This window comes from Felis catus, chromosome D1, assembly GCF_018350175.1.
Source record: "Felis catus isolate Fca126 chromosome D1, F.catus_Fca126_mat1.0, whole genome shotgun sequence".
NCBI classification, from domain to species: domain Eukaryota; kingdom Metazoa; phylum Chordata; class Mammalia; order Carnivora; family Felidae; genus Felis; species Felis catus.
Genome location: NC_058377.1, coordinates 65,864,272 through 65,877,621, shown reverse-complemented (window position 1 = coordinate 65,877,621; position 13,350 = coordinate 65,864,272). Strand labels below are relative to the sequence as shown.

Below are 13,350 nucleotides of genomic sequence, written 5' to 3'. Positions count from 1 at the left end.
TCTACTGGAGAATGGAGCCATTACACCACGCCCTGCCCAACTGCACCCTCTAAGCACATCCCCTTGAAGACCAGCACAAATCTCTCTGCCTGCTTAGTGTATGGACTATAGAGTGCTTCATAGTTTGAGTTTTAAAGGAAACTGGATATAACTTCATTCGGGTTTCATTCTGTTTGCTGGTTCATTTATTTGTGCTGTTTTTTTCTTTGCTTCTGTCTTTGTTTAAATTTTTCTTTTTTTTCTTAGAAAAAGAAAAAAATTTATTTTCTTTTTTGAAAATTAAAATTTAAAAATTTTTACTACATTTTTAATTAAATTTTTTAAATTCTATTTCATTTAATCTATTTCATTATATATATATTTACTTTTGAAATTTTTTCTTACCTTTTTTGTTTCTTTCCCTTTTTTCTCTATTCTGTCAAGCTTCCTTCAACAAGCAGCCCAAAATACACCTAGGATCTAGCTTCCTTTATTTGATTTTTTTGTTTTGTTTTTAATTTTTTAATTTTAATTTTGTTAATTTTTTTTCTTCCTCTAAAATTATAAAATGAAGGAATTCACTCCTAAAGAAAGAACAGGAAGAAATAACAGCCAGGGGCTTACTCAACTCAGATATATCTGAACTAGAATTTAGAACCACGATAATAAGAATACTACTTGGGGTTGAAAAAAAGCATAGAATCCCTTTCTGCAGAGATAAAAGGAATAAAATCATCAGGACGAAATTAAAAATGCTATAAGTGAGATGCAATCTCAAATGGATGCCATGATGCCAAGGATAGATAAAGCAGAGTAACAAATCAACAATATAGAAGACAAAATTATGGAGAATAATGAAACAAAAGGGAAACAAAGGGAAAAGAGCATGATACAAGACTTAGAGAACTCAGTGACACATTAAAAAGGAATAACATCTGAATCATAGGAGTCCCAGAAGATGAAGAGAGAAAAAAAGGGTCAGAAGGTTATGTGAGCAAATTATAGTGGAAAACGTTCTTAATCTGGGGAAGGACACAGACGTCAAAATCCAAGAAGCACAGATAACTCCCATTAGATTCAGCAAAAACCTGCCATCAGCAAGGCATATAGTCAAATTCACAAAATACACAGACAAGGAAAGAATTTAAGAAAGCAGCAAGGGAAAACAAAAGTCCTTAACCTATAAGGGAAGACAGATCAGGTTTGCAGCAGACCTATCTACAGAAACTTGGCAGGCCAGAAATGAGTGGCAAGATATGTTCAACGTGCGGAATTGGAAAAATATACAGCCAAGAATTCTTTATCCAGCAATGCTGTCATTCAAAATAGAGCGATAAAAGGGCACCTGGGTGGCTCAGTCAGTTGAGTGTATGACTTTGGCTCAGGTCATGATCTCCCAGTCTGTGGGTTTGAGCCTTGTGCTGGGCTCTGTGCTGACAGCTCAGAGCCTGGAACCTGTTTCGGATTGTGTGTCTTCCTCTCTCTGCTCCTCCCTGGCTTGCACTCTGTCTCTCTCTCTAAAAAATAAATAAACATTTAAAAAAAATTTTTAAAAAACCCAAAAAACAAAATAGAGCGATAAAGAGTTTCCCAGACAAACAAAAACTAAAGGAGTTCATGATGATTAAACCAGCCCTGCAAGGAATTTTAAGGGGGACTCTCTGAGTGGAGAAAAGACAAAAAAACCCAAAAAGACCAAAAAGCAACAAAGACTAGAAGGACCAGAGAACATCACCAGAAACTTCAACTCTACAGGCAACACAATGGCACTGAATTTGTATCTTTCAGTACTCACTCTAAATGTCAATGTACTAAATGCTCCAGTCAAAAGACATAGGGTATCAGAATGGATAAGAAAACCAAACCCATCTATATGCTGCTTACAAGAGACCCATTTTAGACTTAAAGGCACCTGCAGATCGAAAGTAAGGGGATACGGGGTGCCTGGGTGGCTCAGTCGGTTAAGCGTCCGACTTCAGCTCAGGTCATGATCTCATGATTCCTGAGTTCGAGACTCGCATTGGGCTCTGTGCTGACAGCTTGGAGCCTGGAGCCTGCTTCAGATTTGGGGTCTTCCTCTCTCTCTCTCTGCCCCTTGTGCATTCATGCTCTCTCTCTTAAAAATAAACATTAAAAAATTTTTTTAAAAAGGTAAGGGGATGTAGAACCATCTATCATGCTAATGGTCACCAAAAGAAAGGCAGAGTAGCCATACTTATATCAGACAAGCTAGATTTTATTTTTTTATTTTTTATTAAAAAAATGTTTTTTAATGTTTATTTATTTTTGAGACAATGCGAGAGACAGAGTGCAAACAGCAGAGGGGCGGACAGAGGGAGACACAGAATCTGAAGTGGGCTTCAGGCTCTGAGCTGTCAGCCCAGAGCTGGATGCAGGGCTTGAACTCACAAACCATGAGATCATGACCTGAGCCAAAGTTGGACACTTAACCGACTGAGCCACTCAGGCGCCCCAAGACAAGCTAGATTTTAAAATAAAGCCTGTGACAAGGGATGAAGAAGGGCATTATAATTAAGGGGTCTGTCCATCAAGAAGGCTTAACAATTGTAAACATTTATGCCCCCAAAGTGGAAGCACCCAAATATGTAAGTCAGTTAATCACAAACATAAAGAAACTCATTGGTAATAATACCATAATAGTAAGGACTTCAACACCCAACTTAAAGTAATGGACAGATAATCTAAGCAGAAAATCAACAAGGAAACGATGGGTTTGAATGACATACTGGACTGGATGGACTTAAGACACTTTCAGAACATTTCATCCTAAAGCAACAGAATACACATTCTTTTTGAGTGCACTTGGAACATTCTCCAGAATAGATCACGTACTGGGACACAAATCAGCCCTCAACAAGTACAAAAAAATAGAGATCATACATTGCATATTTTCAGACCACAACACTATGAAACTCAAAATCAACCACAGGAAAAAATTTGGAAAGACCCTGAATACTTGGAGATTAAAGAACATCCTTATAAAAAATGAATGGTTAACCAAGAAATTAAAGAGGAAATTAAAAAGTACGTGGAAACCAATGAAAATGAAAACATGACAGCCCAAAACCTCTGGGATGCAGCAAAGACAGTCATAAGAGGGAAGCATATAGCAATTCAGGCCTTCCTAAAGGGGGAAGAAAGGTCTCAAATACACAACCTAACCTTAAACCTAAAAGAGGTAGAAAAAGAACAGCAAATAAAGCCTACAACCAGAAGAAGGGAAATAAAGATTGGAGCAGAAATCAATGATATTGAAATTAAAAAAATAAAACCCTGGTAGAACACATCAATGAAACCAGCAGCTTGTTAATTCTTGGAAAGAATTAACAGAATTGATAAACCCCTATCCAGATTGGTCAAAAAGAAAAAGGAAAGGACCCAAATAAGTAAAATTACAAACAAAAGAGGAGAGATATAACCAACACCACAGAAATACAAACAATAATGAGAGAATATTATGAGGAATTATATGCCAATAAATTGGGCAATCTGGAAGAAATGGACGAATTCCTAGAAACATAAACTACCAAAACTGAGACAGGAGGAAATAGAAATTTTGAACAGACCCATAACCAGTAAAGAAATTGAATCAGTAATTAAAAATCTCCAAACAAACAAAAGTCAGGGCTGGAAGGTTTTCCAGGGGAATTTTACCAAACATTTAAAGAAGAGTTAACACCTATTCTTTTGAAGCTGTTCCAAAAAATAGAAATGGAAGGAAAGCTTTCATACTCATTCTACGAGGCCAACATTACCTTTATTCTAAGATCAGACAAAAACCCCACTAAAAAGGAGAACTACAGAGCCAATTTCCTGATGAACATAGATGCAAAAATTCTCAACCAGATACTAGCAAATTAGATCCAACAATGCATTAAAAGAATTGTTCACTGCGATCAGTGGGGTTTATTCTTGGGATGTAGGGCTGGTTCAGTATTTGCAAATCAATCAATGTGAGTGATACATCACATTAATAAAAGAAAGGATAAGAACCACGTGATCCTGTTAGTACATGGAGAGAAAGCATTTGACAAAATACAGCATCCTTTCTTGATAAAAACCCTCAAGAAAGTAGGGATAGAAGGATCATAACTCACGATCATAAAAGCCATATACAAAAGACCCACCATTAATATCATCCTTGTTGGAGAAAAACTGAGAGCTTTCCCCCTAAGGTCAGGAACATGACAGGGATGTCCACTCTCTCCACTGTTACTCAACATAGTATTGGAAGTTATAGCCTCGGCAATCAGAAAACACAAAGAAATGAAAGGCATCCAAATTGGCAGGGAGGAAGTCAAACTTTCACTCTTTGCAGATGACATGATACTCTATATGGAAAACCCAAAAGATTCCACCAAAAAGCTTCTAGAACTGATCCATGAATTCAGCAACGTTGTAGGATAATAAAATCTGTACAGAAATTGGTTGCATTTCTATACACCATTAATGAAGCAGCAGAAAGAGAAATCAAGGAATCAAGCCCATTTACAATTGCTTCAAAACCCATAAAATACATAGAATAAACTTAACCAAAAAGGTGAAAAATCTATGCACTGAAAACTATAGAAAGCTTATGAAAGAAATTGAAGAAGACACACACAAAAAAGGAGAAACATTCCATGCTCCTGAATAGGAAGAACAAATATTGTAAAAATGTCAATCTACCCAAAGCAATCTACATATTCAATGCAATTTCTATCAAAATAATACCAGCATTCTTCACAGAATACCAGCATTCTTCACAGAGATAGAACAAAGAATGCTAAATTTGTATGGAACCAGAAAAGACCCCGAATAACCAAAGCAGTCCTGAAAAAGAAAACCAAAGCTGGAGGCATCGTAATTCTGGACTTCAAGCTGTATTACAAAGCTGTAATCATCAAGACAGTATGCTGCTGGCACAAAAACAGACACATCGATCAGTGGAACAGAATAGAGAACCCAGAAATGATCCCATAACTACATGGTCAGCTAATTTTTGACAAAGCGGGAAAAAATATCCAATGGAAAAAATTGTGTTGGGAAAACTGGAGCAACATGCAGAAGAATGAACCTGGACCACTTTCTTACACCATACACGAAAATAAACTCAAAATGGATGAAAGATCTAAATGTAAGACAGGAAGCCATTAAAATCCTAGGGGAGAAGACAGGAAACACCCTCTTTGACCCTAGCCTCGGCAACTTCTTACTTGACATGTCTCTGGAGGTAAGGGAAACAAAAGCAAAAGTGAACTATTGGGACCTCATCAAGATTAAAATCTTCTGCACAGCAAAGGAAACAATCAGCAAAACTAAAAGGCAACGGATGGAATAGGAGAAGATATTTGCAAATGACATAGGGTAAAGGGTTAGTATCCAAGATCTATAAAGAACTTCTCAAACTCAGCACCCAAAAAACAAATGACCCAGTGAAGAAGTGAGCAAAAGACATGAATAGACACTTCTCCAAAGAAGATGTCCAGATGGCTAACAGACACATGAAAAAATGCTCAACATCACTGATCATCAGGGAAATACATATCAAAACCACAATGGGATACCATACTTGTCAGAATGGCTAACATTAACAACTCAGGCAATGGCAGATGTTGGCAAGGATGTGGAGAAAGGGGAACCCTTCTGCAGTGCTGGTGGGAATGCAAACTGGTGCAGCAGCCACTCTGGAAAACAGTATGGAGGTTCCTCAAAAAATTAAAAATAGAACTACCCTACAACCCAGCAATTTTACTACTAGGTATTTATCCAGAGGATACAAGAGTGCTCTTTTGAAGGGGCCCATGCACCCCAGTGTTTATAACAGTGCTATTGACAGTAGCCAAAGTATGGAAAAAGCCCACATGTCCGTTGACTGATGAATGGATAAAGAAGATGTGGTGTGTGTGTGTGTGTATATATATATATATATATATATATATATATATATATAAAATGGAATATTGGCGATCAAAAAGAATGAAATCTTGTCATTTGCAACAATGTGGATGGAACTAGAAAGTATTAATCTAAGAGAAATTAGAGAAAGACAAATATCATATGATATACATATATCATATAATATAAATTCCACATATGAGATATAAAACAGATGAATATAAGGGAAAGGAAGTAAAAATAATATAAAAACAGAGAGGGAGATAAACCATAAGAGATTCTTACATATGGAGAACAAACTGAAGGTTGCTGGAAGGGTGTTGTGTGGGGGGATGGGCTAAATGGGCAAGGGGCATTAAGGTGGATACTTGTTGGGATAGCACTGGGTGTTACATGTAAGTGATCAATCACTAAATTCTATTCCTGAAGTCATTATTATACTATATGTTAACTAGGTCAGATTTAAATTAAATAAATAACTAAAATAGGGGGATCTTGATGGCAATCAATTCTACTCACCCACTAATTTTATAGATAAAGACATTCCTTTGATTCACCACTATATCTGCAGGGCCTAGAGTAGCACCTGGCACTTTTTTTTTTTTTTTTTTTTGAGAGAAATGGGGAGGGGCAGTGAGAGATAGGGAGAGATAGAATCATAACCAGGCTCCACGCCCATCACTTAGCCTGATTCAGGGCTTGGTCTTACAACCCCGAAATACTATACAACCCTGAGATCATGACCTGAGCCAAAATCAAGAGTCGGACACTCCTGGGCTCCACCCAGGAGCCCCTGGAATTTTATATAAATGGAATCATACATTGTTTTCTTTCTTTCTTTTCTTTTTTGTCTTGCTTCTTTTACTCAGCATAATTACTTTGAAGTTCATTTATATTCTGTTTATTGCTGAGTAGTATTCCCTTGTATGGATATTACTGCAATTTATTTCTTTTCCTGTTGGTGGACGTTTGGGCTATGAACAGTTTTTTTGTTTGTTTTTTTGTTTTTGTTTTTGTTTTTTTTTACATGTTTTCTTTTCCCTTGAATAAATACCTAGGAGTGGAGTGACTAGATCATGTATGACAGGGTGCCAGTGGGGGAGGGGCAGCTGTCAGCACAGAGCCCGACATGGGGCTCAAACTCACGAACAGTGAGATCATGACCTGAACTGAAGTCGGACGCTCAACCGAGTCACCCAGGTGCCCCTGTATGTTGACTTTTTTAAAGAAACTGACAAATTGTCTTTCACAGCACATTTTATATTCCTGCTAGCAGTGCATAAGAATTATAGTTCCTCTACATTGTTGCTAACATTTTTTTATGGTCAGTCTTTTCGATTTTAACCCTTCTAATAGGTCTGTAGTGATATCTCATTGTGGTGTCACAATGAGATATCACTACAGACCTATTAGAATGTGTTGATTTGGGTCTTCCTGATGATTAATGATGTTGAACATTTCTTGGTCTGCTTATTTGGCATTCATTCATTCATTCATTCATCCATCTTTTCTGGTGAAATGCTTATTTAAATATTTCTCCCCTTTTTGGAGGTTGTTTTCTTATTGTTGAATTTTCCAAGTTTTTTATACATTCTTCATACAAGTACCTTATCAGATACATAATTTGCAAATATTTCCCCTACTCTGTGGCTTGTCTTTTCATTCTCTTAACTGTTTTCTGAAGAGCAGTGTTTAAGAAAAACAGTGCTTTTAAAATGTTGATGAGGCCTGATTTACCGTTTTAAGAAAAAATGGATCAAATCTTTAAAAAAATAAATGAGATGCCTGGTTGGCTCAGTTGATAGAGCATGTGACTCTTGATCTCAGGGTTATGAGTTCAAGCCCCACCTTGTGTGTAGAGAATACTTAAAAATAAAATCTCAGGGGCACCTTGGTGGCTCATTCAGTTAAGCCTCTGACTCTTGATTTTGGCCTAGGTCATGATCTCATAGTTCCATGAGTTCAAGCCCTAAGTTGGGCACTGTGCACTGACTACATGGAACCTGCTTGGGATTCTGCCTCTCTCTCTGCCCCTTCCTGACTCGGACTCTTTCTGTCTCTCTCAAAATAAATAAATAAACTTTAAGAGAAATCTTAAAAAAAAGAATGGGGTCCCTGGGTGGCTCAGTTGGTTAAGTATCCAACTGTTGATTTTAGCTCAGGTCATAATCTCATGATTCATGAGATCGAGGCTCACATTGGGCTCTGCACTGATAATGTGTTGCCTGCTTGGGATTCTTTCTTTCCTCTCTCTCTGACCTTCCGTACTCACACACTCTCTCTCACTCTCAAACAAACATTTTAAAAAAGGATTATACTTTTGCTATTATATGTAAGAAATTTTTGCCTATCCAAGGTCACAGATTTTTTTTTTTTTTTTTTGGTGTTTATTTTGAGAGAGAGACAGAGATTGTGCATGTTCGCATGTGCATATGGGAGAGTCAAAGAGGGAGGGAGAGAGAATCCCAAGCAGGCTTCATGACCTCAGTGCAGAGCCCAGGGCGGGGCTCCATCTCACAAACTGTGAGATCATGATCTGAGTGGAAACCAAGAGTCGGATGCTTAACTGACTGAGCTACCCAGGTGCCCCACAGATTTTTTTCCCCCTCTGTATTTCTTTCTAGAAGTTTTATATTTTCAGGCTTTATATTTAAGTCTATGATCCGTTTCTTGTTTTGTTTTAAGTTTATTTATTTTGAGAGAGAGAGCATGAGCAGGGGTTGGGCAGAGACCGAGATCGAGAGATGATCCCAAGCAGGCTCCAAGCTCTCAACATGGAGCCCAGTGTGGGGCTTGATCACATGAACTGGGAGATCATGACCCAAGCCAAAATCAAGAGTTGAACACTTAACCAACTGGTCCACCCAAGCCACCCCTATAATCTACTTCAAGTTAATTTTTTTAGATAGTGAAAGCTAAGGATCCAAATTCATTCTTTCCATCTTTCTTTCTCTTTCTTTCTTTCTTTCTTTCTTTCTTTCTTTCTTTCTTTCTTTCTTTCTTTCTTTCTTTCTTTCTTTCTTTTTCTTTCTTTCTATTGAAATTGCCTTGAATCTGTAGACCAATTTAGGGAGAATTGATGCCTTAACATTACTGAGTCTTATGTTCCATGAACACAGCATACCTCTCCATTTATTTAGACCTTTAGTTTCTTTCAAGAGTGTTATATAGTTTTCGGTGTGCAAGTTTTGCATATCTTTTGTCAGATTTATCTTTTAAGTGTATCATTTTTTGAGATGTTATTTTAAATGGTATTGTAAAATTTTAATTTCTCATTGTTCATTGCAAATATATAGAAATACAATAGAGTTTTGTATGTTGATGTGTGCCTTGCAACCATACCATACTTTTTTCTAATTGCTTTCTGTACATCTAGCCAATTTTATACATAGATAATATTGCCTGCAAATAATGATAGTTTTACTTTTTCCTTTCCAATCCAGATGCCTTTTATTTGTTTATCTTGTCTTATTGCACTGGCTAGAACCTTTACTATAGTGTGAGACAGATATGGTGATAATGGGCAGTGTTGTCTATTCTTGATTTGGGGGGAAAGTATTCGCCGTTAAGTATGATGTTAGCTGTAAGTTTTTCAAGGGATATCTTTTATTGGTTGGTGTTTGCTTCTGTTACTAGTTTGCTGAGAGTTTTTATCAGAAGTGGATGTTGTATGTTGTCAGATGCTTTTTGTGCACCTATTGAGGTAATTATATGGTTATTAGAATTGGTTTTTTAATTTGGTGAGTGATATGCATTGATTTTTGAATATGTAAATCAGCTTACATTCCTGAGAGAAACTGTATTTGTTCATGACATATTATCCTTTTTGTATATTATTGGATTAGATTTACCAAAAATTTGTTTATAGAATTTTTGTATCTGTGTTCATGAGGGCTATTGGTACATGTCTTGGTCTGATTTTGTATCAGGATAATGCTGGCTTCCAAGAATAAGTTGGGAACTATTATTTTTCTTCTCTTCAGTTTCTTGGATTATTTCTTCTTTAGAGATTTGGTAGACTTCATCACTGAAGTCATCTGGACCCGGAGTTTTTTTTGTGGGAAGGCTTTATAAAGCTGTTTGTTTGTTTGTTTGTTTGTTTGTGTTTGTTTGTTTGTTTATTTATTTATTTATTTATTTATTTATTTATTGTTTATTCATTCAGGGAGAGAGAGCACAAGCAGGGGAGGGGCAGAAAGAGGGAGAAAGAGAATCCCAAGCAGGCTCCATACTGTCAGCACAGAGCCCAGTGTGGGGCTCCATCTCACAAAATGTGAGATCAGACCTGAGCTGAAATCAGGAGTTGGATGCTCAACTGATTGAGCCACCCAGTTGCCACAAGATTTTTAAGAAATGTTTATTTATTTATTTTGAGAGAGAGAGATAGAGAAGGAGGGGCAGGGAGAGAGGAAGAGAGAGAATCCCGAGCAGCAGCAAATTCAATTTTTAAAACATATATAGGGCTATTCAGATTATCTATTTCTTCTTGAGTGAGCTTTTGTGGTTTGTGTTTTTCTAGGAATTTCTCCATTTAACCTATTGTTAAATTTGTTGACATTAAATTATTTGTAATATTCTGTTGTTAATATCTATAGAATCTGTAACAATGTTACCTCTCTCATTCCTGACACTGTTTATTTGTGTCTTTTTCTTTTTATGCTAATTAGTCCAACATTTTACATTAGTTTTACTGATCTTCTAAAAGAACCATTGTTTGGATTTATTAATTTCCTCTCTCTTTCATTGACTTTACTCTGGCCTTTATTGTTTCCTTTCTTGTATTTACTCTGGATTTAATGTCCATGTCCTTTTCTGGTTTCTTAAGGTGGAAGCTGAGGTCAGTAGTTTTGAGAACTTTCTTTTCTAAAATAGACATTTATTGCTGTAAATCTCCTCTCAAGTAATATTTTAATTACGTATTCTGATATTTTGTGTTTTTGTATTTCTTCAGTTTCAAACTTTATTTCTCTTTTGGTTTCTTTTTTAACCCATGAGTTATATAGAAGCATACTATTTAGTTTCAAGATGCTGTTATTGATAATTGTGGTTAGAGGACATAATTGTATGATTCAAATTATCTTAAATGTATTGAAACTTATGGTTCAGAATATGGTATATTTTAGAAAATGTTTGACTTATTTTTTGTTGTTCTCATTCAGAGAAAGCAATTGAACTGCGTCTGGCAAAAATTGACCATACTGCGATTCACCCCCATTTACTTGACATGAAGATTGGACAAGGGAAATATGAGCCAGGCTTTTTCCCTAAGTTGCAGTCTGATGTGCTTTCCACTGGGCCAGCCAGCAACAAGTGAGTCAACCCCAGGGATTCTCTTATCCAGCTCCCTAACCACAGTGATGAGGGTTCTCCCATATCAGGGCCTGAGCTTGTGGAAGATGCCTGGAATTTTGTAAAGTAAATATGAAGATGACCCAGACCATCCAGGTTGTTCATTTGTTTGAACAAGAATACAGGTGACAAAGTATAATTCGCTCCTGTCTCTACTCTGCAAATTGGGATAGCTCCACATGCCCAGAAGCTACAAAAAGCCAGACTACAGATAGCTGGCAGTCATCTCTCAACTAAATCCCATACCACACCTAGCTAGCTAGCATTGTGTCTTTAATAAGTGGTGGTTGAAATAATTAGAGTCTGAACCAAAAGTAGATACCTTAGTGGGGTTGCTCTTTTTTAGTTACTTTTGGAGATGAGTGTGTCAAAACCCAGACAGAGAAGGAGTATAGTTTTGGGTCTGCATGTGAAGTTTTTACATGTGTTTTAAGAGAGATATGTCTATATTCCCCTGGGGAGTTTTCTCTTTCTTGCCCAGTCACTGAGCTCTCAGCTACTTTTCCTCAAGGTCTCTGAGCTATCTCTATTGATTGTTAGGTATTTTTCCCATGCCCAGCGTTATTCCCTAGACATAACCTGACCTTACTTTCTTAGTGCAATGTTCATAATTGCCTGCTTGGATTCTGTCAGGTGGACAAAAAGGAATGCCCCTGCTCAGTGGAGGCGGAAAGATAGGCAGAAGCAGCACACAGAACACCTGCGTTTAGATAATGACCAGAGAGAGGTAAGACATCTTAAGGGTGACAAACAGTGGCTCTTGACTATTCTACACTCTACTTCTCTTTCCCATTTTCATGACCTCTGATCTGATTCAAATGTCTTAGTAGTGATCTCTCCCATAAAGATGGGTTAATACTAGGGTTAGTTCCCGATACCTGATACTGGGCCTTGGTTATGACAAATCTAGGATATATGATGTTTTGCAAGTGACCGCTAGTAGGTCCTCTCCCTGAGCCAGGCCCTGTTTGCAGCCCTATCAGGAGTAATGTCCAGGCTTTCACTGTCCTTTCAGTACTCAGTCATGCATATGCTCCCTGGGGAGTGTGACAGGAAAACTCAGAAGATAAGAGTCTGAGATTTGGAAGAAATTCTTTTAAAATTTGTGAGACTTTGTGTGTGTGTGTGTGTAATATGGTAGAAAAAAGTTAATTCTATGAAAGTGAGAAGGAAGAAAAGCTGAACTTGGGTTAATGCTGTGAATTTCTGAAACGGGTATGGGGGACTTTTCTTCTATTTTTTGTGTATATTAATTTAAAACAGATAATCTTTTCTTTAAAATTTTTTTAAATGTTTATTCATTTTTTGAGAGAGAGAGCGAGCGTATGAGGGGGGCAGAGAGAGAGAGGCACAGAATCTGAAGCAGGCTACAGGCTCTGAGCTGTCAGCATAGAGCACGACAGGGGGCTCAAACTCACGGACCAAGATCATGACCTGAGCCAAAGTTGGTCGCTTAACCGACTGAGCCATCCAGGGACCCCTAAAACCAATAATCTTGACTTTTTTTCTTAGAGAAGCAAAAGAGAGGAATGTTATCATTAGGTGCCTGGGGATTGGGGATTCCTGAATTGACCTGAGTTTACCAGCTGAGTTTCTCAGCTCTCCTATAACTCGTTCCCAGTGAAGTTTCTACTTCTAAACCTCAGGATGGAGACCCTGCCTTAGTTGCAGAGAAGTTGTAAAAATGGGGCTTCACCTTCAGAAACCTATTTCAGGAACTTCTCTTTGAGAAAAGAACCTGCAATTTGCATTTTATACATTTAAAACCTATTAAAGCATATTGTTTTCATATTAGTCTGACACCTCAGTGAATTGGAAAATAAATACTATTTTGTCTTTGCTGTTTTTTAAAGGAATAAATTAGAATTGCAAGGTATGGCGATGAATTTTTAAAAAAGGTTTATTTATTTTTGAGAGAAAGGGGGTTGGGGGAGGGCAGAGAGTGGGAGACAGAATCCCAAGCAGGCTCTGTGCTCAGTGCAGAGCCCTATGTGGGGCTTGAACTCACGAACTGTGAGATTATGTTTTGAACTGAAATCAAGTGTTGGACGCTTAACTGACTGAGTCACCCAGGCAACCCTGGCTATGAATTTTTAACTGCTGATTTATAGGATATGATTGTGC

General features: G+C 37.4%; 1 protein-coding gene across 6 annotated transcripts in view; it reads left to right on the top strand.

The window, feature by feature from the left end:
- The window catches only part of DENND5A (DENN domain containing 5A), a 118,818-nt gene that overhangs the window by 76,967 nt on the left and 28,501 nt on the right, over window positions 1–13,350 (top strand). For all 6 annotated transcript variants that reach the window (XM_023239551.2, XM_023239548.2, XM_023239547.2 and 3 more), the window contains 2 exons: window positions 11,037–11,187; window positions 11,860–11,953. In XM_023239551.2, coding sequence (XP_023095319.2) covers window positions 11,037–11,187; window positions 11,860–11,953 — 245 coding nt within the window. The remainder of the gene's footprint in view (window positions 1–11,036; window positions 11,188–11,859; window positions 11,954–13,350) is intronic.